The following is a 24,006-nucleotide window of genomic DNA, read 5'->3' as shown; positions in this document are numbered from 1 at the left end:
ATTCCACTATCAACCATCGAAATCCAATTCCACTATCAACCAAATAATTCCAAAGAGGTACGTCCACGGGATCGAAATCCAATTCCACTATCAACCAAATAATTCCAAACGATTACAAACGAGACACTAATGGTCTCACAAAACACCCTTAGGTGAATTCCAAATAATCACAAATAAACAAAGAGGAAAGACCTCACCAAATAGAAGAACCAAAATCTTCAGAATCAGAGCTGAAGAAGACCCAAAATAATTAACCCAAACAACAGAATTCAAAATAGCCAACCGAACCAATAGCCACACAATGACTGCCCCGAATAATGGAAAAACTTCTGCACCACCCAATTGATTTTATCAACCCAAGCACTATCTCTCCAAGAAGAAAGTGTATGCTGCTGCCGCTATTTTCCTTAGGGTTTAATCAAACCTTAGTTGTTTCCAAATTAGATTAGGTCTCCACAAAATTAAATATAATATATAAAAATATATTATACCTAAACCAAGCCAAATTAAAATTCTTTTAATAAACCAATTGGGTCCCACACTCCAATAAGGAGGTATATCCCAACAAAAGTGTGGGTTGAACTTTTCAATTTGGTATCAGAGCTTGATTGTGCATCAACTGAAATGTTATTTCCTTTTCTACCCTCATTTCAACCAATTTGATGAAAGCATTTTATTCATAAATGAATGGTGTGCTCGGCCGCATATTTTAATAAATTATAAATTAGTAATTACTTACAATAAATGAATGAGTTTACATCTATATTGATACGAGATCCAAACTTCATTGTGAGCCAATTTAGTATATAATTTATTAGGAATCTAGCATTTTTTGTTTCTCATTCAACAATTATTTCATCTTTCAAAAGTTTTAATTGTAAGGTTAAAGAAGAGACAACATCAAATATTAGTGTTGATAATTACAGGATGAAAAAGTGTACCTTGACTCAAAGCTCGTCAAACTTCACTCCTATAATAATTTCCAACCAATTTAGTATGGCTTACACTATTCATTTTAATTAATTAATTTATTTTTTAAATAAAAAACAATAAATTTTTTGATTATGTAGTGCAATGGTGGCGCCAGATGAGTAAATTGCAAAAGTGGGGAGACTTGATACTCTTTGATACTTAAGTTTGAATAATAATAATAAAAAAAATATTAACGATCACTCAATAAGTAATTATTTGTTTTATGTAAAAGCATTTAAAGATATTTGAAAAATATATAATTATTTTGACTTTATTTGTAGGTTAAAACAACTTACAAGAGTGTCATTAGCACAACCTTAATAATAATGTAAGAGAAATAGAATGTGTATAACTAACAATAAAATTTAAATTAATTCCAACCCTACACGTAGGTCAACTCTGTACTCTAATTGATATTTCATGTATTAAACCTATGATTAACTTGGCTTCATCAAACTAACCAAGAATTTTGTCGAGTTAAGCAAATAGGTCAACTCAGGGCCATCAGTTTTCATATTATTTTTATTTTTGTACTTCCTAAAAGTTGATTAGTTTTTCTAAGAAAAAAAATTTCGTAAAACAATTTTCAAAATTAATTTGTCAATTTTTTTAATAATAGAAAAAAAAAAGGAAAGCAATACCAAATATCAATAGGGTAAATTACAAATACACCCTTGAGATTTAATTAAAAAACAAATTGCCTCCGTGGTTTAGAAAATTATAAATATTCTCTTGTGAGAATTTTTTTATGACAAAACTGTTGGAACAATTCGTCTTGAATTCTTTAATTGGTGATCTTTGGGTCTTCAAAACTTGGAGATGAACTTGTCTATATAAAACAGAAATTTGATACTTCAAGTTGCGTTACAAAGTCGTTTTCCTAAAGACAATATTTGCACCCACCAAAAGGTGCGTAGGGGTAACAGCGAATTCGCCTCCAGGATACAATGAAGCCGGATCTAAAGATCACGTCTATCGGCGTCTACACTGATGACAATAGATCAAAATACTCTTGATATAATCAAGAAAACCAAGACACTGATAATCAAATTTGTAGAACTTGATTACTAGTAAGAAAAGCAGAAATTGCTTAAAGAAACTCTTAATTAAAAACTCAAAATCAAGAGGGAGAGAGAGAGAGAGATAATTGCAGGAATGCTTCTGAATTTTGTGGATGGAATGAAATGGCTGATTTTGCATCCTATTTATAGGCCTTCATGTACCTGATCAAATGGTCATGTCCTTTGATCGCATCCGATCAGATCTGACCGTTGGATCGACGATCTACGGTGCGGATCATTCTTACACCGAATAGATGCCTTGACTAATCACACCTGATCACGATCGGTCTATGATCAAATTGCTCCAAATCGGACATACAACCATTCAATCGATTGGTTGACTCACTGTCAATTGACGCCACATCACTGCTATGTGGAGCTGCTGTATTCCACGTTAGATCCACGTCATCACTCCAACATGTCCGATGCAAATAGGAAAGCACCCTTTTGGTGCCTTGCGACGATGTGTCCGTGCTAAGTGTAAAGTGCGCCATGAAACGCCATACAGCCCACTGCCAAAGCTGCGCGCGTATGTGTGTGCGTGTGCGTGTGCGAATGGTGCAAAGCACCATTCTTGTGGTGTGGGTGCATGCACACTAGCTTTCACCTCACAATTCCATATTCAAAGGAATATTTCATGTAGCACTTTATTAAGTGCTCTATGTTTTCCTCTCTTTCCAATGTGGGACAAAGTCCCTAAGCTTATTTCAAGCTTTCCAAAGAAAAACAAGAAAGGTTTTGAAAACACCCAAAAATTAAACTACACATTTTAAAAACCATTTTGAAAATTCCCTAACATTCCCCCACCATTTTCAAAATAGCAGATGATGACTCTTGGTTCACTTGGCAGCCTTATGCATATGTGAAGATATCTTACAATTTGAATCATTCACTTAGTGAAGACATCTCAAAGGTAGTCGAGATGGCATAGTAGACTTGTCTTTGAACTAGTGATCTTATACGACTAACCGGACATGTCTCACGCACAGTACAGGTTACTTCAAGTATTCAAACAAACCGACACGCGAATTAACCTTATGTCTATATCCTGTTTCATGAGCACTCTAGAGTTAATCCCTTGGACTCATAGGAAGCGGCACCACCTCCTACACTCACATAGGTAAGCTTACTAAGAGTATCCCTGTAATTTACAGTACCCTAACAACTCAGTTGTAAACTTATTAAGAGTTTGCTAACTCATCCTCTTCTTTTCACATTACAGGTACCAAACACTTCAACCTTGGGATGAAAATGAGATAAAACTAAGTGCTTGCAATCACGACAGATGGTGTGCTTGGGCTTATTGAACTCAAGACTTAATGCTTCTTCAAGCGTTGAGTCGAGTTTCCACTAAGAGTGATTATGTTAAGTGGGTTTAAGACACATCCACTTTGATGTTTTCCATACCAAATCCCTTGTAAGTCCCTTTGTTAAGGGATCAGCCAAGTTTTCACTTGACTTTACATAACTAATGATAGTCACCCCTTCTATGATTAACTGCCTAACACAGCTATGTCTCAGTCCTATATGCCTGGACTTTCCATTATAGACATGGCTATAGGCTCGTGATTGACTTGCTTCACTATCACAATGCAAAGATATTGGTGGCATAGGTTTTGGCCATATCTTAATCTCTAACAAGAGATTCCTTAGCCACTCTGCCTTTTTTTTCTACAAGATGCTAATGCTACAAACTCGGACGCCATGGTTGAGTCTGCTATGCATATTTGCTTCTTAGAACCCTAGGAGATAGCTCCTCCTCCAAGAGTAAAAATCCAACCACTTATGGACGAGTGATCATCACAGTCAGTTATCTAACTAGCATCCATGAATCCTTCCAGCACTGCTGGATAGCCATTATAGACTATTCCGTAGTCTATGGTTTTCCTCAAGTACTTAAGTACTCGATTAACAGCATGCCAATACACACTACTGGGATTACTAGTGTATCTAATAAGTTTTCCCACTACAAATGCAATATCAGGTCTAGTGCAAGTTATGGCATACATCAGGCTACCTATCACTCTTGAATATGCTAGCTAATCAACAACTCTTCCTATATTAGGATACAATTTCAAATTTGAATCAAAAGGTATAGACATGGGTGTACAATTATATTGATTAAATTTCTTAAGAATTTTCTCAATATAGTGCGACTGGGTAAGAATCAAATTATTGTCCTCTCGTTTGATTTTGATACCCAGAATTACATCATCCAAGCCCATGTCTTTCATACTAAAGCTAGACGATAAGAAACTTTTAGTACTTTCAATGACATCATTGTCAGTGCCAAAAATAAGCATGTCATCTACATATAAGCATATGATTACACCTCTATTGCCAGTAAACTTATTGTATACACACTCATCAGATTCATGTATCCTAAAATCATTTGACACTATTACTTTGTCAAATTTCTCATGTCACTGTTTTGAAGCTTGTTTCAGTCCATATAGTGACTTTACAAGTTTACACACTTTGTGTTCTTAACCCTGTACAACAAATCCTTCTGGTTGTTGCATGTAAATTTCCTCATCTAACTCTCCATTTAGGAAAGCGGTCTTAACATCCATTTGATGGATTTCAAGCTTGTAGATTGAGGCTAAGGCAATCAACACTCGAATGGTGGCAATTCTGGCCACTGGAGCATATGTATCAAAATAATCGATACCCTCATTTTGAGTAAAACCCTTAGCAACTAATCTTGTTTTGAACTTGTCAATTGTGCCATCAACTTTCATTTTCCTTTTGAAAATCCATTTACAACTAATTGGTTTGGATCCAGGTGGTAAATCAATAAGTATCCAAGTATTGTTACCCATGATAGAATCCATCTCATCGTTTATTGCTTCTTTCCAGAAAGTAACATCTTGAGACTTCATAGCTTCCTCAAAGGTTAATGGATCTAAATTCATATTCAAAGAAATCATTGTTTGCTTACAATAAGCTTTCCTAGTTCCTTCTACAAGGTAAACAATGAAATCAGGGCCAGATGACTTTTTAATCCTAGCCCTCTTACTCCTCTTTAGCTCAATAGGCTCATTAGGCTCAATGGGTTCATGTCGTTCACTTTCTTCTATAGACATCAAAGGAGTTAATTCATTTTCTTGATTAAAATCCAACCTTGGAATGGTTGTGAAATGATTCTCTTAAAATACCGCATCACGTGATTCAATGATGGTATTTGTTTCCACTGAACCATTGGGCTCTACTACCAGAAACCTATATGCTTTGCTATGTATAGCATAGCCAAGGAATATGCATTCAATTCTTTTTTTACGTAATTTATTCCTTTCAGGTTTAGGCAATCTGACCATTGCTCTACAGCCCCATGTTTTCAAGTAACCAATATTAGGTTTCTTGTTTTTCCAAAATTCATAAGGAGTAACATTTCTTCTCTTGAGAGGAATTCTATTGAGTATGTGACAGGCAGTGAGCAAGGCTTCACTCCAAAAACTAGAACTTAAATTGGAGTAAGAAAGCATAGCATTAATCATTTCTGTTAATGTCCTATTCTTTCTTTTAACTACTCCATTTTGTTGTGGAATGTAGGGTGTAGACTTGTCATGAATAATACCAACATTTTCATAATATTCTGGAAAATGGTATTCATCGCCTCTATCAAACCTAAGTCTCTTTATTTTGACATTACACTGATTTTCTACTTCTATTTTAAATATCTTGAATTTATCAAGCACATCATCTTTTGTATGCAAAAGATAGATATAACAGTACTTAGAAAAATCATCAATGAATGTTATAAAATATTTCTTTCCACCTCTAGTGGGGGTACTCTGCATGTCACATACATCACTATGCACAAGTTCAAGCAGAGATGTGATTTTATCTACTTTAGGAAAAGGAATGCAAGTAATTTTAGATTGCACACAAATTTTTCATTTTTCAAACATATCAATCTCGTACTTAGGAATTAAATCTAAAGGGACCCAGCTTTAGGGAAACTTGGTGATGGAGGGAAGAGGTTCAAGCAGTAGTTAAGGCAAAAAAAGAGTGTTTTAAAAAGTGGCAAAATGATAGAACTGAGGAAAACCTTAAGAGCTATAGATTAGCTAATAAGGAGGTCAAGAAAGTAGTGAGAGAGGCTAAGTTGAAAGCTTATGATAATCTATACACTAGACTAGATAGTAAGGAGGGAGGGAAGAGGGCATACAAACTTACTAAGATCTGGGAGAGAAAAACAAGAGATTTTAATCAAGTTAAGTGCATCAAGAGTGAGAATTCTAAGGTATTGGTGAGGGATGAAGAGATTAAGGAAAGATGGAAGAACTAATTTGAGAAACTATTAAATGAGGAACATGGAGATACGATAATAGGGGAAGAAATAGCCAGTAATACGATAAACCAAGACTATAAGTTCTATCGCAGGATTAGGAACTTTGAAGTGGAGATTGCACTTAAGAAGATGAAATCAAATAAGCCTTTAGAATCAGATGATATCCCTATTGAAGCTTGGAAGTATTTGGGTAAAAAGAGGGTTGCTTGGTTGACTAGGTTGTTTAGCAAAATTTTGTTAACTAGGAACATGCCAGATGAGTGGAGGAAGAGTATTTAAGTGCCAATATATAAGAATAAAGGTGATGTCCAGAATTGTAACAACTATAGAGGAATCAAGCTAATGTGTTATATAATGAAAGTGTGGGAGAGGGTCATAGAACGCAGATTGCGAGATATAACGGAGGTATCAGAGAATCAATTTGGGTTTATGCCTGACAAGTCAACAATGAAAACGATCTATCTTGTGAGGAGAGTAATAGAAAAGTATAGAGAAAAGAAAAGAGACATTTATATGGTGTTTATCGACCTCAAGAAAGCATATGATAGAGTGTCCCAGAATATAATATGGTGGGTGTTAGCAAAGAAAGGAGTGACAAAAGGTTACATTGATGTGATTAGGGACATGTATGAAGGGGTGATGACCACTATTAGACCGCTTGCTGGAGAGACAAATGAATTTCCTATTACTATAGGGTTACACCAAGGATCTACCTTAAGTCCTTATCTTTTTGCTTTAGTTATGGATGAGTTGACAAAAAATATCCAGGATGACATGCCATTGTGTATGCTTTTGGCAATTGATATAATGCTAGTGGATAAAACTAGAGAATGAATTAATACAAAGTTGGAGATTTGGAGAAAAGCTCTTAAATCTGAAGGATTCTGGATAAGTAGAACTAGACAGAGTACATGGAGTGTAAATTTAGTAACAGTAACAATGAAAGTAGAGGAGAAGTGAAGATTGAGAATCAAGAACTGCCTAAGAGTGAACATTTTTGTTATTTAGGATTGATTATCACAACAGCGGGGGAGATTGATGCGGATGTGGCCCATACAATTAAGGCGGGATGGTGTAAGTGGAGAAGTGCGTCTGGGATACTGTACGATAAATGAATACCTACTAGACTTAAAGGTGAGTTCTATAGAATGGTTATTAGACCAACGATGTTGTATGGGACGGAGTGTTGGGCAACAAAAAAATAACATGTAGATAAGATGAGTGTAGTTGAGATGAGAATGCTAAGGTGGATGTGTGACAAGACTAGACAAGACAAAATTAGGAATGAGTGTATTCGAAAATGGGTAGGAGTAGCACCGATAGAAGATAAGTTGAGAGAAAATCGATTAAGATAGTTTGGTCATATTCAACGAAGACTAACAGATGTAGTAGTGAAGAGATGTGATGCTGTAACGGTAGATGGAAGTGTTAGAGGATGGGGTAGGCCTAGATTAACGTTGGTGAGCATTGTAAATAGAGATATGGATCTACTTAATTTGACTAATGAAATGGCCTTTGATAGGGCCGCATGGAGAAGAAGGATTCATTTAGCTGACCCCATTTAATGGGACTTAAGGCTTGGTTTGGTTTGGTTTATTAAGTTTGAACATTCCTTGATACATTTAGCCCTTCCCAACAAAAATCCCACCCTTAGACATGAAAAATTTGTCCGACTCAAATACTAACTTGAAACCATGCTTATTAAGCAGGCTTCTAGATACAAGATTTTTTCCCACAGCAGGTACATGATAAACATCAGTAAAACTTAAGACTTTTCTAGATGTGAACTCTAAATCCACCAACCCTTTGCCTTTGATAGTAGCAGTTGAAGAGTTGCACATGTAGAGAACTGTTCTATCACTCACTTGTTCATAAGTAGTGAAACGGTTCTTGTCGTTGTAGACATGCCTTGTTGCTCCTGAGTCAATCCACCAGTCACCAGCATCTTCGAGCATGTTCAACTCGGATATATTAGCCATGAACTTGTTCTTGGTATTTGATACTTTTGGCTTCTTCTTGTATGACCGACATTCATTTCTGAAATGCCCTGGCTTGCCACAGTACCAGCAAGCGCATTTCGACTTCTTAATTTAATTTGAGTGAGTTTGATTTAAATTAATTTATTAGCCTATTAAATTTAAGCCTAATATATGTGTAAGGCTAGGAATATGAGAACTCAAAGTAAAAACAAAACAAAATCCTACTCATCAATTGCATATAAGAGAGGTAGTGGACCTTGATGGCCTTGAGATATACACGTAGAGAGAGGGGGAGAGACTTTAAGAGTGAGATTTCAACAAGAAGAGGAAGAAAGAAAGAACTATGAGGAAGATAGGAATTTAGCTTGAATTCTCTTTAATCATCAAAATAAGGTAAACTTTTCTTTCCAATTTTTTGAACTTAAAGCTCCTCTACTCACTATCTTCCAAGAGACAAGTTTAATTGAGATGAATTTACAAGTAATTAGAGGTCTTGTTCATGAAATTAAGAGCTTAGAACATACATGTTTTCATATGAAGGAAGTGTGAGAATTAACTATCATATTTAACATGCATGGCATAGTTTTAGTTCAAACACCTATTAAGTTGCATGATCCTTACATGCATGTGATGTTTTCACGAATCCATGAACAAAACAATTGTTTTCTTGCATGATTTATGAACTTCAAGAAGGAAATCTCAAAAGTTATGGAAAATAACATAATTTGTATATATAATGGTGATTTTACACTTGAAAATGTTTGAGTCCAAGAAATATGATCATCTCATGGACAAATTTTTTTTATATACATGAATTCTTGCTTGGTCTCTCATAATTTCTAAGAAATTCTATTTAAAAATTTGAGTTGTAGCTTGAATACACATTTTAAGATTTTACAATTTGCTTTAAAGATTTTTGGTTATAAATTGAACAATTAAGTATTGTTATAAATTTATGGTTTGAAATTGATGGTTTCAAATTAAAGTTCATAACTATTTTTGAGGAGTTGGGAATTGAATTATACAAATTATGAAGTTAGATTTTGAAAGAAAGGATTCCAAAAACAAAGCAGATTTTCGGGCTACATTTTTAGCAGTTTCGTACGTGTGGAATGGGGCTGCTGCACGTGCGGTTTCAGGAAAAATTTTGGTTTCATTTTTGCTTCTTTTCTCCATCCTCCAAGCCTCCTTTGCATGGTTTTAAAGTGCTTAAACATGCATTTGCATTACATAAGTGTATTGAATCGAACGAATGAGCGATTAGAACCGAACGAGTGAAATCGAATTGAATAGAATTATATGAGTGTGATTGTAATTGTGTTGTGCTCGACTTTATTTGTTTAGGTCGGACGCCGCATGAATAACACGTGTTTTCAGGAGCCCATTGTGAGTAACACTATTGTAAAACTATGTTCTATTGTAATTATTTTCTGATTGATAAAAATGTATTGTTTTACTAAAATGATAATGTTTATTGATGAATGATTGTCTTATTTTCTGAACTGTACTCGTGACATCCATAGCATATTGTTATCGCTATTGTTATCGTTATTATTACAGAGATTTCTATTAGTTCCAATTTTTGGAACTATTGTCTATTGTTTGATGGCCATCAATTGATTGTTCGGTCTTTAAGACCAATTGTATTGTTGCTATTGGATGTACCGCATATGACTTATATGAATCTGAATGATTGTTAAATTGAACGATTGAATGATTGATTGACACAGGATATTAATTAAGAAAATGTTTTATTGATAATCGATTATTTCAAATATTGTGAGGACATCATTTATAACCCCTTTATGCAGATGTTATTAACTGGGCTCTAGCTCATTGTTTATTATATATGTAGGTGATCGGGCACCATATCAGAGTTAGCGGCGTCGATCTGAATCCTGTTTTTGTCAAGCCAACTACTGTGTCTCACTGCGAGATTCTGAACCATTACATGTCAGGGCTTATTAGGTGATTCAAATTCACCATTTTGACATTGTGTTTATGAGATAAGAATGTTTATTGAGTTTTGTTAACTATTTTTGGAAATTAAATTTAATTCCCTAGCTTATGTTCTGTTATGTACAAATGTGTGTTATGGACTTAAGTATTTGTGTATATAACTATGTATATGAAAGTTTATTTCTATTCAGGTCCTCATAGCTCATTGGACGATGTATGTTATTATTGATTGGCTTCTACCAGCCCCTTTATATTGTATTATTGTCATTATTGTTAAATAGGCCTTCAGTAATCGCGGATTCCTGGCCAGTTACGACGCTAAACCTATAGGGGCGAGTTTGGGTCGTGGTAGCTTCTTTTTGTTAAACCTCTTGCCATCATCCATCATGTGGATCTTGGAAGTCTGAGCCAATTGGTTATCTTTACCTTCAAGAAGCTTTGACTATTCCTCAACTCGGAGGTGTTGAGCCAATTCCTCTAAAGTAAGATCTTCTTTTTTATGTTTCAGAGTTTTCTTAAAATCCTTCCAAGAAGATGACAGTTTCTCTATTATAGATGAAACTACAATAGATTCATCCATGTTCATATTCTTTTGTCGAAACTGACTCAGAATATGTTGGATCTCATGGAATTGTTCCATGATAGGCTTTGTATCAATCATAGTAAAACGCATAAAATTACTAACAAGAAATTTCTTACTAGTGGTATCCTCGGTGAGGTACTTTGACTGTAATATGTCCTAGAGTTGCTTTGCCATTTCCAGATGTTGATACACATCGAACAGAGACTTTGACAACGCATTCAGAATGTGTCCTCGGCAAATGTAGTCGTCATTCTCCCATTTGGTCCTGGTACAGGTTTGCTCCATAGTCTCGTCTTTTTGCTCCACCAGATATGGGGTAGTTAGCACACAGACCACTTTGAGAGTGGTGAGCAAAAAGTGCATCTTCTTTTGCCAGCATCAGAAATTTTCTCTATTAAAATAGTCAATCTTCATGAAATCTTGAGTCATTTTTTGATTAGACATTGCCATATCTATATATTGTCTTTAGATTGTTGGAACAATTTGTCTTGAATTCTTCAATTGGTGGTCTTCGGGTCTTCAAAACTTGGCGATGAACTTGTCTATATAAAACAGAAATTTGATACTTCAAGTAGCGTTAGAAAGCCGCTTTCCTAAAGACAATATTTGCACCCACCAAAAAGTGTGCAGAGGGTTACAGCAAATTTGCCTCCAGGATACAATAAAGCCTGATCTAAAGATCAAGTCTATCGACGTCTACACTGACAACAATAAATCAGGATACTCTTGATACAATCAAGAAAACCAAGACATTGATAATCAAATCTATAGAACTTGATTACCAGTAAGAAAAAAAGAAATTGCTTAAAGAAACTCTTGATCGAAAACTCAAAATCAAGAGGGAGAGAGAGAGATAATTGTAGGAATGCTTTTGAATTTTGTGGATGGAATGAAATAGCTGATTTTGCAGCCTATTTATAGGCCTTGATGCACCTGATCAAATGGTCATGTCCCTTGATCGTATCCGATCAGATCTGACCGTTAGATCAATGATCTACGGTGTAGATCCTTCTCACACAAAATAGATGCCTTGACTAATCACACCTGATCACGATCGAGCGCATCTCCAATCAACGGTTATGATCAAATCGCTCCAGATTAGACATATAACCGTTCGATCGGTTGGTTGACTCACCGCCAACGGATGCCACGTCATTGCCACTTGGAGCTGACTGTATTCCACGTCACCCATGCCACGTTGGATCCACATCATCGCTCCAACATATCCAATGCAAATAGGAAAGCGCCCTTATGGCACCTTGCGCTGATACGTCCGTGCCAAGTGCAAAGTGCGTCATCAAACGCCACATAGCCCACAAGCACCATCCTTGTGGTGTGGGTGCATGCCACTAGCTTTCACCTCACAATTCCATATTCAAAGGAATATTCCATGTAGCAATTTATTAAGTGCTCCATGTTTTTCTTTCTTTTCGATGTGGGACAAAGTCCCCAAACTTATTTCAAGCTTTCCAAAGAAAAACAAGGAAGGTTTTGAAAACACCCCAAAACTAAACTACACATTTTAAAAACCATTTTGAAAATTCCCCAAGAAAAACTAACCAAAAGAATAAAATTCCTAAGTGCTCTCCGATACAATAATAAAATTATCTGAATTATTAATTTTTTTTTGATATCATTAAAAACTATTAATTGATTTAAATTTTTTTAATACAAAAGATTATTTATTAAAAAATTTCAAATTTCAAATAATGAAATGTAATTTCTAAAACTATAAAAATAAGGAAAAATTAGTCTAAGGTCCCTCTCCCATTTTTAGTAATGGAAGAAATCCACAATATTATTTTGTAATGTCTAAAGTCCCTTAACCCCCGACACCTATATATTATAGAGAAATTTAATCACCTCAAATCAAACTGCCTCTCTCTCTGCTCTTCTCTCTCCGACGAACTCCACCTCCATCATCGGAGTTCATCGTCATCGTTGTCTTCTCCAACTCTCTCTCTTTCGTCAAGCGAAGCTCAAAGCATCATTATCATGGACAATTTCACCGATATCGAAATCGAAGCATACTGCGACGAGAAGACAACTCAACGGTGGGAGTGAACAATGAAATCATCACCATCAAGGCCGATAATGGAAGTGATACTGTCACTTTCATGTTTGAAAGCCCTAGTAAGCTTCTCTTAGTTCTTTTTTCTCTGGCTTCGTCCTCTACTGGTCTTGGAACAAGGTCTTTCTCTCTCTCTCTCACTCACATACACACACAATTCATACACATACAAACATCTATATATATAGTATGAAGTTAAATTGTTTGACAAATGCTTTTTAGAACTCCAAAACACATAACTGTGAGATTTGATTTGACAAAACTCTTCTTAGAACTGTAAAACATATAATTGTGAGCTCTGAAGCTAACTTGTTTGATAAAATGCTTCTTAGAAAAACAATCATAAAGAAAAATAATCACAATTTTCTCTGGTTTGTTCAAAACATAGAAAAAAATTGTGATTGTTTTTGGTTTCTAGGTAGCCTAATTTTCTCTAGTTTGTTCAAAATATAGAGAAAATTGTGATTTTTTTTTTTTTTTTTTGGAGTTTCTAAGTAGCCCAATTTTCTCTAGTTTGTTCAAAACACAGAGAAAATTGTGATTATTTTTTGGTTTCTTAGTAGCCAAATTTTCTCTAATTTGTTCAAAACACAGAGAAATTTGTGATTGTTTTTGGTTTCTAAGTAGGCTAATTTTCTCTGGTTTATTCAAAACAATCACATGTGATTGTTTTTGGTTTCTAAGTAGTTCAATTTTCTCGGGTTTGTTCAAAATACAGAGAAAATTATGATTGTTTTTGATTTTTAAGTAGTCTAATTTTCTTTGATTTGTTCAAAACACAGAGAAAATTTCTCTGATTTGGAAAGAATTTCTCTGAAAAGTCTAAAGAAATTCTCTAGATTGAAATTTCTCTAGATCGATGTATGAGGAACCTTAAACATTATGAAAATATTGAATGCCCTTTATGTTATAAAATCTTAATACGAGGGAATCTAAAAAAAAAATTCCCTAAAAATAGTTCTTATTTTAAGCTGGTGTATTTATAATTTTCCATACCAAATACTAGTCACTATTACCATTTTGCACATGACATATAAGGCACCTTTATTAAGCAAAAAAGCATCATATCATACACTCAAACACCATATTCTGTCCTCATTGCAAAACTTCAAATCAAATGCATATAATTCCAAGGTCCAAAGCTAAAAACCTCACTGTTCTTATCAAACACTCTCAACTTCCAACTTGTCTTTCATTTTGTTCATCAACCACCTCTCCCTCCATTTCCAAACCAACCAACACAAACCCATTTCTCCACCCAAATACACAAACACTTTCCCAACTTCTCAAGCAACGTCCATCGCTCTCTCACCTCAAACAAATCCATGCCCAAGTCCTTATCCAATCATACCCTTCCCTAACTAATTCTCTCATCCATTGTTACCTCTCTTCCAAGGACTTAACCACTTCAAGAACTTTATTCAATAGCTATCCATTTCCTTCACCACCTACTCTCTTATGGAATATCATGATCAGAGCTTACTCTAAGCTTCACAATTGTCAAGAACCCATCATACTATTCGGTCGAATGCTCGCTTTAGGCCTTGACCCTGACAAATACACTTTCACTTTTGTCATCACTTCGTGTTCGCATCAATTGTCTTTGGTATATGGTGAAATGGTTCATTCGATGGCGGTGAAAAATGGGTTTGAATCGGATTTATATGTAGGCAATGTTTTGATCAGTATGTACTCTGTTTTTGTGAAACTGGAGGATGCCCACAAAGTGTTTGATCAAATGTCTGACCGGGACGTGTCCTCGTGGACTAGTCTGCTATGTGGGTATGCGAAACATGGGGAGATGGGTAGAGCCTGTGAAATTTTCGATAAGATGCCATTGCGTAATAATGTATCCTGGACCGTTATGATTTCGGGTTTTGTTGGTGTTGGAAGGTATATTGAAGCCCTAAGCTATTTCAGTGACATGCTATGTGATGATGAGGTCCAAGCCAGTGAGGCCGTTCTTGTTTGTGCACTCTCTGCTTGTGCTCATCTAGGAGCCTTGGATCAAGGAAATTGGATCCATGGTTATATAGGCAAGAGTAGAATTTCAGTGAGCTCAAACATTTCTACTGCTCTTATTGATATGTACGCAAAATGTGGAAAGATCAATTGTGCTGCTCAAGTTTTCAATGGAATCTCTAGAAAGGATATTCACAATTTTACAAGCATGATTTCAGGATTATCGATTCATGGACGTGGTAATGATGCTTTATGTGTTTTCTATCAAATGTTAGTTGAGAATGTTAAGCCCAATGAGATCACCTTTTTGGGGGTTTTAAATGGATGTAGCCATTCTGGTCTTGTGGATGAAGGTTCTTCAATCTTCTACAAAATGGAGAGCTTGTGGGGTGTTGTGCCCAAGATTGAGCACTACGGGTGTTATATTGATTTACTTGGCCGTGCAGGTTACTTAGAAAGGGCATTCAAAATTGTGAAGAGCATGCCCATGGACCCTGACATTATTATATGGAGGTCTTTGCTTAATGGCTGTAGAATCCACCGTGATGCTAATCTTGCAGAGTGCATCGTAAATCACATTGGGGAACTAAATTCTCGAAGTTGTGATGGAGGTGAGGTGCTACTTTCGAACTTGTATGCATCTCTAGGTAGATGGGAGGGAGTGGTTGAAGTGAGGAAGCTAATGGGTGAGAGAAGGAATGAATCAAACCCTGGGTGTAGTTGGATTGAGGTGGGTGGTGTTGTTCATGAGTTTCGAGTTGCTGATACATTGCATCCACAAATTGCAGAAATACGAGACAATTTGAATGAAATTTTGAAAAAGGCAAGCCTGAGAGGCTACGTCGCCAAAACAATGCAAGTTTCATTTGATCTGAGTGAGGAAGAGAAAGAGCAAGCAGTGGCTTGGCACAGTGAAAAGTTAGCTGTTGCTTTTGCCATGATGAGTACTCTACCAGGGACTGCAATTCGGATAGTGAAAAATCTAAGGACTTGTGAAGATTGTCATTTAGCACTAAAGGCCATTTCCAAAGTCTTTGGTAGAGAAATTATTGTTAGAGACCGTTCTCGTTTCCACACTTTCAAAGAAGGAGATTGCTCCTGCAATGATTACTGGTAGTTATATGTCCTTTTGTGTTTTTAATGGGGAGAAATGCAAGTTGAATGAAGATAGAATCAATCAAAGATTGTTGCCCCCCAAAGTCTTTTGATGGACCATCTGCATTTGCCGAAGACGAATGTGGTTGGAAAAATCATTGGATTTGGTTTTCTTCTACGAACCTCAAGCAGCTGTTGGACGAATGAGAAACTTTCTCACTGAAAACCAATAAATAAATAAATAAATGAATAAAGTAAAAAATAAAAAAATAAAAAAGAGAAGGAAAAGGAATTTTCAATCGGCTAGATGTATACGGTTTCAACAAGCTCGAAGTTTTCACCCTTTCATGTTATGGAAGACTCAACCTGCAGGAAGATACATGACACATCTACCTCGATTAGGTACTTTAATGCCTTTAATTCAAAATTTCATAAGCTGCTGATAACTCCATTAGTTGACTGTACTAATGATTGTGTTTCATGTTGGGTGGATCCTCACTGTTATATTAGTCTAATGATTTAGAGAACCAAAGCAATATTATACATGATATATGTGTGGCATGCATACGTTTATATACTTTAATGTCTCACTAGCAAGGAATTATAATTATTTTCTTGAACTTTGAGAATCTAATGTCATTGCAAACTTGCAATTGTCCTATTTAAAGGTTTCTTTCCGCTTAAAGATATTCGATATTAAAACTTAAGGCCTAAAAAGAAAGAAAAAGCTATCTTATGCTTTTCTTCCTAGCCTGATTGCTGTGGAATGCTGAAAGAAAGAGAAGGATCTAATGGTCTCATGCGTGGTAACAATGATTCCACATCTTCCAAAACACTAAAGAATGATCGATATGATTACTTTCAGTCAAAATTGCACAGGCATGATGATTACAGGTATTTTGTAACCCCTGCCTCCCACCATTTATTATTTGCGCATGAAAATAATCATTTTCTATTTTAATTCCTTTTCTTTTCTTGTTTCTTGCTTATTGTAAAGCTGTGTAGTGTTAAGTATGTTTCCTTTGCAGTCATATGCAGAGTATCCCCCTTTACAGTTAGTGTAACTAAACTTGAATTGACTGTTTGGCTCTTCAGGTTCCCCCACTTTATTCATCTTTTACAAATGAACAACTCAACATGCATGATGTACTTATTGAGTAGAAACTGGCGATTTATGTGCAAGGTAAAAAGGACTCAAAAAGCATGCTACCTTTTTTTTTTTCTCCTTTTACAAGGGAAAAATGCAAAGGAAAGTGAATCTAATGAATGAAAAGTTGGTAACGGGCTTGATTAAAAGTGGGAAATGTATATACCACTGTTCGGCTAGAACTGTACTCGTATAAACCCTACCAATCAATCTCATATTTAAATAGATATGTTGAGTGACAGCATTTGTTTTATATTGACCGATACATTTTCGCAATTGTCTGCGTTTTAGATTCATCAAATCCCGTCTACATCTACTTGAACAATCAAATAGTTATGAAAGTCTTTCACAGGAGAAATTTTTGTATGTCAATAGTTACTATCTTCTACTAATCACAAATGTATATGCCCACTATTGTTCCCCCAACACTTAACATAAATGTAGTAGACCCTACTGTCAAAGCCAATCACAATAATAAAAAGGTACCACAGTAGCAATTAGAACAGTTTTCTATTTATATTAATGGGACCCCATTTTGTTCTTGGACTAAAAATCCTGGCTGGCCATATTAATGATGCAGCTTAGACTTTGGGGGAAATTTTCTTGACTTTTGGGTGCATAGCAAGCCAAATAATAGAACTGCCTTGTTTACACTATCAATATGTTTGGATCTTGGAATGCGAAACAAAATTACTTAAACATATTCATTTGTTTATGGATAACCAAACAATTTTAACAAATATGAAATACCTATTCATTTTCATCTCACTTTCTAACCCAACCAAACAAAATAAAGGAATTTTAGCTTCTTTCTATTCATTTTCTTTTTTGTATATGTTTTTCATTCCCTGAGAAAATACAAGATGCAATCACAACGTAAATGAAATGTACCTAGAAAATACATACAAATGCATGTTTCTACTTGAGATTCTTTTATTTCCCTTGCAGGGTTGTCTAGTGATCTTGTTTACTCCAGTCATATTAGTTTTTTTTTTGGCAATTTTCTTTTTGTTAAGATTGCATAACTCGGTTTATCTTCTATGTCTAAAAGGAAAGAATTGCAGCAACTATCCACTCACAACACTGCAAATGAACAATGATTTTGAATTTTTTGAACCAGTTTAATTCCATTAAAACAGTAGCTAAATACAACCATGTTGAATGCAACCATTCTCTCTTTCACTGTACAGGCTCTACACAGCTGGACTTGCCACTGAAGAAACTTTTTTTTTTTTTTTTTTTTCTTCCTTGGGTCAGCAGATTGCCCACCTCAAGTCATCTCTGTTTCATGCAATTGGTTTGGTATGGAAATAAGAGAAACATAATCAGATTGTGGCCTCAGAGATGCTGTGCAGTGAAGGTTGCCATGCTCTTGATTTGGCAGCCGCAGAGTTCCCTGTTGTGGTCGTCCTCGGTCGATGCCTTTCATGTTTTTGCACCTGAAATGTTGTATATATAATTATAGAACCATTTTTCATGACTTAGAATGAATAATATAGAGAGAGAAAAAGAAAATCTTTACTATGCACAATGTTCACCATTCACTTTATTGAACTAACCTTCTTTATGGTTGTAGTTCTGTCTGAATTATGAATTATAAGCAAAAGATGTGGGCTTCAAGCAGAACTAAAGGTACTTCCTCTCAAATCTCTCATGAAATTGTCTTAAATTGCAACATTTAAACTTCTAATATATGGAGAGAGAGAGAGAGAGAGAGAGAGAGAGATTCACCTGGTTGGTGTTCTTCATCTCAGAATCAGAACCCATCTTCTCTTTCATCCTTTCTTGCTTATCAGGTGATTCTGATTGCCTCTTCTTCATCTTGGCATACTTCTTTGCCCACAATCCTTTCATGACCTCTGTAACACAGAAACCATACAAATCTTAGCTACAGAAGATAACTGTTTTAAACTAATAAACTCCACACAAAAACACAAAAAGCCCAAAAAGACAAACCTTCAGTGGTGATAAGCCTGTAAACTTGGCCAAGAATTAGAGTATCCGTTGGCCGGAGAAGCTTAATACGCGTAATGCGTACCGAATTACTGCTGTTGTGGCTGCCTGTGGTGGTGGTGGTGGTGAGGAGAAGAGCAACATAATGGCCAGGGTTCATTTTCATAACCTCACTGGCATTGACAGGCCAATACAGCTTGTCCACTCTACCACATGGGTGTTGTATTGCCAGAGTTGCATTATCAATGGCTTGGCAATTCCCCATCTCTCTCTCTGAGTTTCTCTCTCTTCAATGAGCTTGTAGGAGATGGATGGTGCAAGGAAGGAAGAGGTATAGTGTGGTAGCAGTGACTTTAAAGGCAACCACATCACCCACCAGGGCCAGGCCACCAGACCCTTCCTCACCTGGTGGGTAGTGAATTGGAAGATATTTTTTTTACTTGTAACTGTCCTGTGATGGGCGCTATATAGCTAAAATGGATTGGGATTGGGATTGGGATTGGGATTGGGATTAGGGTTTTTTTTTTTTTTTTTTTTTTTTTTTTTGAACTGGAAGGATTAGGGGAGTTTTGGCCCTGTTTGGCAAGTGGGTTTTGATTTTTTTTTTTTGATTAAAATTTATAACAAAATAAAATACGTTAAAACAGTTAATAAGATAAAATATCACATAAAATTTATAATAATTTTATTTTTTCTTTTATAAATATCAGATCTAATTATAAAAAATTTTAGCCACTTTCCAAATATAAATATTTTAACTTAGGGGCAGTTTGGAATGATGTAAATAAGTATATTTTTTTACTTTTTATGAAATATGAGTTATGTATGGGTTGAGTTTGAAGTGATGTGATAGAGAGATGATGTGATTTAAATAAGATGACGTGATTTAAATAGAATAGTGACTTTTTAATTTTTTAACTTTTTAACTTTTTTAGATTATAATAAATAAGGCCTTACTAAAATAGTCAAAAACTTACATAATCTAGTAAAATAGTTAACTTTTCAAATAATGGGAAGTTTGTGGGTTGGGTTTTTTTTTGATTTTTCACTGCAAGACAAACTTTTTGCAAAATCAAAAAAAAATAAATCCAAACAAAATATTATATTCAACCCATAATCATTTCATTTTTTCTCTCATAAACATCACATCTAACCATAAAAAATTCAACTATTTTTCCAAACACCAAAAATTTTTTCTCCAATAATATTCTGCAACTAAAAAAACCTACATAAAAATTCACTTCTCAAACACTCACATAGATTGAGATTGAAGGGAGTATATATTCGGTGACGTGGAACTCTGTGAATGGTTGTCTTGAGTGAGGAAAAAAGTGCCTTACATATAGCTGATGTTTACTTCCCCCACTATGTATAGATATATAAACGTTACATGACTTTATTTTATTCCTTAGCTGGAGTGCAATACCGTTCAGTGGTGCGGCTGAATGATTTTCCTCGTGTCCATATCAGACAAAACTGACGGTTACAGTTCAAAAGCTTAACACTGAGAGCAATGGTAGACATTTTAAAAATTTTATCAAATTTTTATATGGATATAATACTTACATAATATAAATTTTATGTAAATTTTACATTCGAATAAGATATTTAATAAAAAATTTTTAAAGTTTTTAATAATTTTGTAACAGTAAAGTCAAGTTTGACATGTGTTCAAAAAGTGAAAAAGTCAAAAAGTTACTCAAAAATGTAAAAAGTTATCACTATTCATCAAAAGTCAAAAAGTACGACTGCACAATTCTGAATCCTAATTTTTCCCTACACACTAATTTATACAATTTTTTAATACACATTTTTTTATAAAAAGTCAAAAAGTTAACCTAAACAATCATATTTTTTTCCTCAACTTTTTAGTCTAAAAATTTAAAAAATACACTTATTTAGAACATCCCAAACAACCCTTAAATATTACAAATCCAAAAAATTTATCTCAAATTTTATCAAAATTTATTAATTTATTACTTAAATTCATTGACACGTGAACCTCACCCCACATCAATTCCATCTCTATTAAACGAGCAATAGCATTTCCAAAGGTTAATGGGTTAGTATGAGTTATAACGTGACATTATTTATATGTTTGAATATTTTTATTTTTAAAAAATAACGGTAATTATAATTTTAAAAATAGTAATTTATTTTTTATAGTACAAATATAATTTAAATATGTAGTTATTAATATTTGATAATTTTAATTTTTTATATGAATATTTTACTCAACAAATATTAAAAAGTGAACAATTTAGATCACTGAAATTAATCCTAAAATTAGCCTATCAAGTCTAAATATGCTCTCAAGTTAAGAAAATTAATTTGAGAGAATTTAAACCCTATATGAGATTGCAATCTAGGTGTGTAACTCAAAAATAATAATAAAAAAAAGGGTAAATTACATTTACCTCTCCTGAGGTTTCTGACAAATACAGGGACCTCCCCTGTGGTTTGAATAATTACAGTAACCTCCCCTGCTTTACCTGACAATATCAAGATTCCCCCTGCTATCAAAAATCACTAAACGGTGTTACTTTTTCCTTAGAAAATTACCTTATTACCCTTCCTTTGAAAATATTAAAAAATGTTTTGGATTGGAGGATAGGTTTGGAGTGTTTGGAACAGTATTTTTAGATTTATTTTTTTAAAATATTAAAAAACATTTTAAAAAAAAATTATTTTAAATATATAATTTTTATTTAAATATTTTATTTTATTTTGTAAATATTTTAATATTTTAATTTTAATATTTTAAACTCAAAACACAATTTCACACTCAAATCGTAACCAAACACATAACTCAAAACTCAATTCAAAAATTATTTTCAAACCTCATAACCAAACACATAACTCGACACTCCATACTATTTTTAAAACTCTACATTCAAATCGTAATCAAACGCATAACAAAAAAATAAAATATTTAAAAATATATTTATAAAATAAAATAAAATATTTAAAATAAAACTATATATTTAAAATAAAAATAAAAATTTTAAAATTTTTTAATATTTAAAAAATATATTTAAAATATCAAAAAAAATGCAACACATAGATGTATGAAATATAATGCATATTAAAATAAATAAATAAATATTTAAAATATAAAATATTTACCCTAAAAAAATAAATTCAAGAAATTATTTCTAATTGAATTGTGATTCTATGAGTTTTGAAAAGATTTTTGAAAATTTCTAATTAGAATTGTGTATTTGGTTAACACTATGAGTTTTGAATTTTTTTTTGAAAATTTGTAATTGGAATTGTGATTCTAAAAGAGAACCAAACATGTTTCTAAAAAAAAAAAAAATTCGGAACATGTTTTTATTACTCAAAACTCAATTCAGAAATTATTTTCAAAACTCATAACCAAACACAAACTTAAAACTCAATTCAAAACTTTTTTCAAAACTCAAAAATTTTTCCAAAACTCAAAACCAGACTTTTTCAAAAACTCTATTTTAAAGGAAAAAAATTTTAAAAAAAAGTTTATTTTACTTTTTAAAATTATTTTTAGAATCATGATTTGAGTGTGGAGTCGTATTTTGAGTTATGAGTTTTGAAAAAAAAAATTTGTTTGGTTATAAATTTTGAAATTTTTTGAATTTATTTTTTTAGGATACATATTTATATTTTAAATATTTATTTATTTATTTTAATGTGCATTATATTTCATACATCTATGTGTTGTATTTTTTTAATATTTTAAATATATTTTTTAAATATTAAAAAATTTTAAAAATTTTATTTTTATTTTAAATATATAGTTTTTATTTTAAATATTTTATTTTATTTTATAAATATATTTTTAAGTATTTTATTTTTTTGTTATGCGTTTGGTTACGATTTGAGTGTGAAATTGTGTTTTGAGTTTAAAATATTAAAATTAAAAAATTAAAATATTTACAAAATAAAATAAAATATTTAAATAAAAATTATATATTTAAAATAAAAAATAATTTTTTTTAAAACATTTTTTAATATTTTTAAAAAATAAATCTAAAAATACTGTTCCAAGCACTCTAAACTTATCCTCCAATCCAAAAACATTTTTTAATATTTTTAAAGGGGAGGGCAATAAAGTAATTTCTGAAGGAAAAAGTGACACCGTTTAGTGATTTTTGACAGCAGGGGGGAATCTTGATATTGTCGGGTAAAATAGGAGAGGTTACTGTAATTATTCAAACTACAGGGGAGGTCCCTGTATTTGTCAAAAACCTTAGAGGAGGTAAATGTAATTTACCCTAAAAAAAATAATGACAGAGAAATGCACGCATAGTATGCATTACTCAAGTGATAAAAGGCCTTTCTTACCAGTTTCAAATCTCATCCTTATCTTAACATAATTTTTACATAAACACCAAGTATAGGGATATTTTGAGAACTCAAAATATGAAACATATTTATATCAATACTATGAGAAGACTTCACATATATTATAGTTAAAATAGATGGATAATAGTATAGAAGATATATACATATCTTTTGAGCGATACTGAAAATTTTGGATTAATTATTCAGCTATACTTTATTTTTCTTGGCTCATTAGCACTCTTATATTTTAATCAAAATTTCATTTGAGTTTTTGTACTTTTACAAAAATCTTACTTTAATACTGTAGCTTGACTTTTTCGGGCTCCCTTTCGAAGGTTTGAAATAAGTCCAATAATTCGAACTCTCGCGGTTCTGAATATAATCTCATAAGTACAATGTGAAATTGATAAACACCAAAGAGTCCAAATTCGGCAAATCTTTTGAAAAATTGATTTTAGAATAAAAAATGTCAAAATTGAACTGCTTTGCTAGATACAGAGTCCCCACCTAAATATTTTTGTTTTGGAAAAATTTAGAAAACCCATGACTTGTGTCAAAAGCCACGTGTCCGTCATTACCAAAGTTGCCTCAGCTCGGGAATTTGAGT

The 24,006-nt window shown here is 33.5% G+C and overlaps 2 protein-coding genes across 4 annotated transcripts; one reads left to right on the top strand and one right to left on the bottom strand.

The window, feature by feature from the left end:
- Positions 1–13,970: 13,970 nt before the first annotated feature.
- LOC114315548 (pentatricopeptide repeat-containing protein At3g62890) lies at positions 13,971–16,870 on the top strand. Of its 3 annotated transcripts, none has more exons than XR_014357007.1 (2): positions 13,971–16,378; positions 16,728–16,870. XR_014357007.1 is itself a non-coding variant. In XM_082909694.1 (1 exon), the coding sequence occupies exon 1, from the start codon at positions 14,037–14,039 to the stop codon at positions 15,996–15,998; it is 1,962 nt and encodes a 653-aa protein (XP_082765820.1). In that variant the 5' UTR covers positions 13,971–14,036; the 3' UTR covers positions 15,999–16,553. The 3 variants fall into 3 exon arrangements, 1 of the variants encoding a protein (XP_082765820.1); XR_014357008.1 differs by having other exon boundaries at positions 16,052–16,378; positions 16,645–16,870; XM_082909694.1 differs by lacking the exon at positions 16,728–16,870 and having other exon boundaries at positions 13,971–16,553.
- A 1,350-nt stretch (positions 16,871–18,220) lies between these two features.
- Positions 18,221–19,636, bottom strand: LOC114315549 (uncharacterized). Its single transcript, XM_028262148.2, has 3 exons — positions 19,080–19,636; positions 18,855–18,982; positions 18,221–18,562 (listed from the first exon to the last, which is right to left on the bottom strand). The coding sequence occupies exons 1-3, from the start codon at positions 19,339–19,341 to the stop codon at positions 18,449–18,451; spliced, it is 504 nt and encodes a 167-aa protein (XP_028117949.2). The 5' UTR covers positions 19,342–19,636; the 3' UTR covers positions 18,221–18,448.
- Between the last annotated feature and the right edge of the window lie 4,370 nt (positions 19,637–24,006).

The sequence above is a fragment of the Camellia sinensis genome, chromosome 15 (assembly GCF_055761805.1).
Source record: "Camellia sinensis isolate YWXY chromosome 15, ASM5576180v1, whole genome shotgun sequence".
Classification (NCBI taxonomy): Eukaryota; Viridiplantae; Streptophyta; class Magnoliopsida; order Ericales; family Theaceae; genus Camellia; species Camellia sinensis.
Note: the sequence above shows the minus strand (reverse complement) of the source record. Positions and strands in the feature narration are given on the sequence as shown.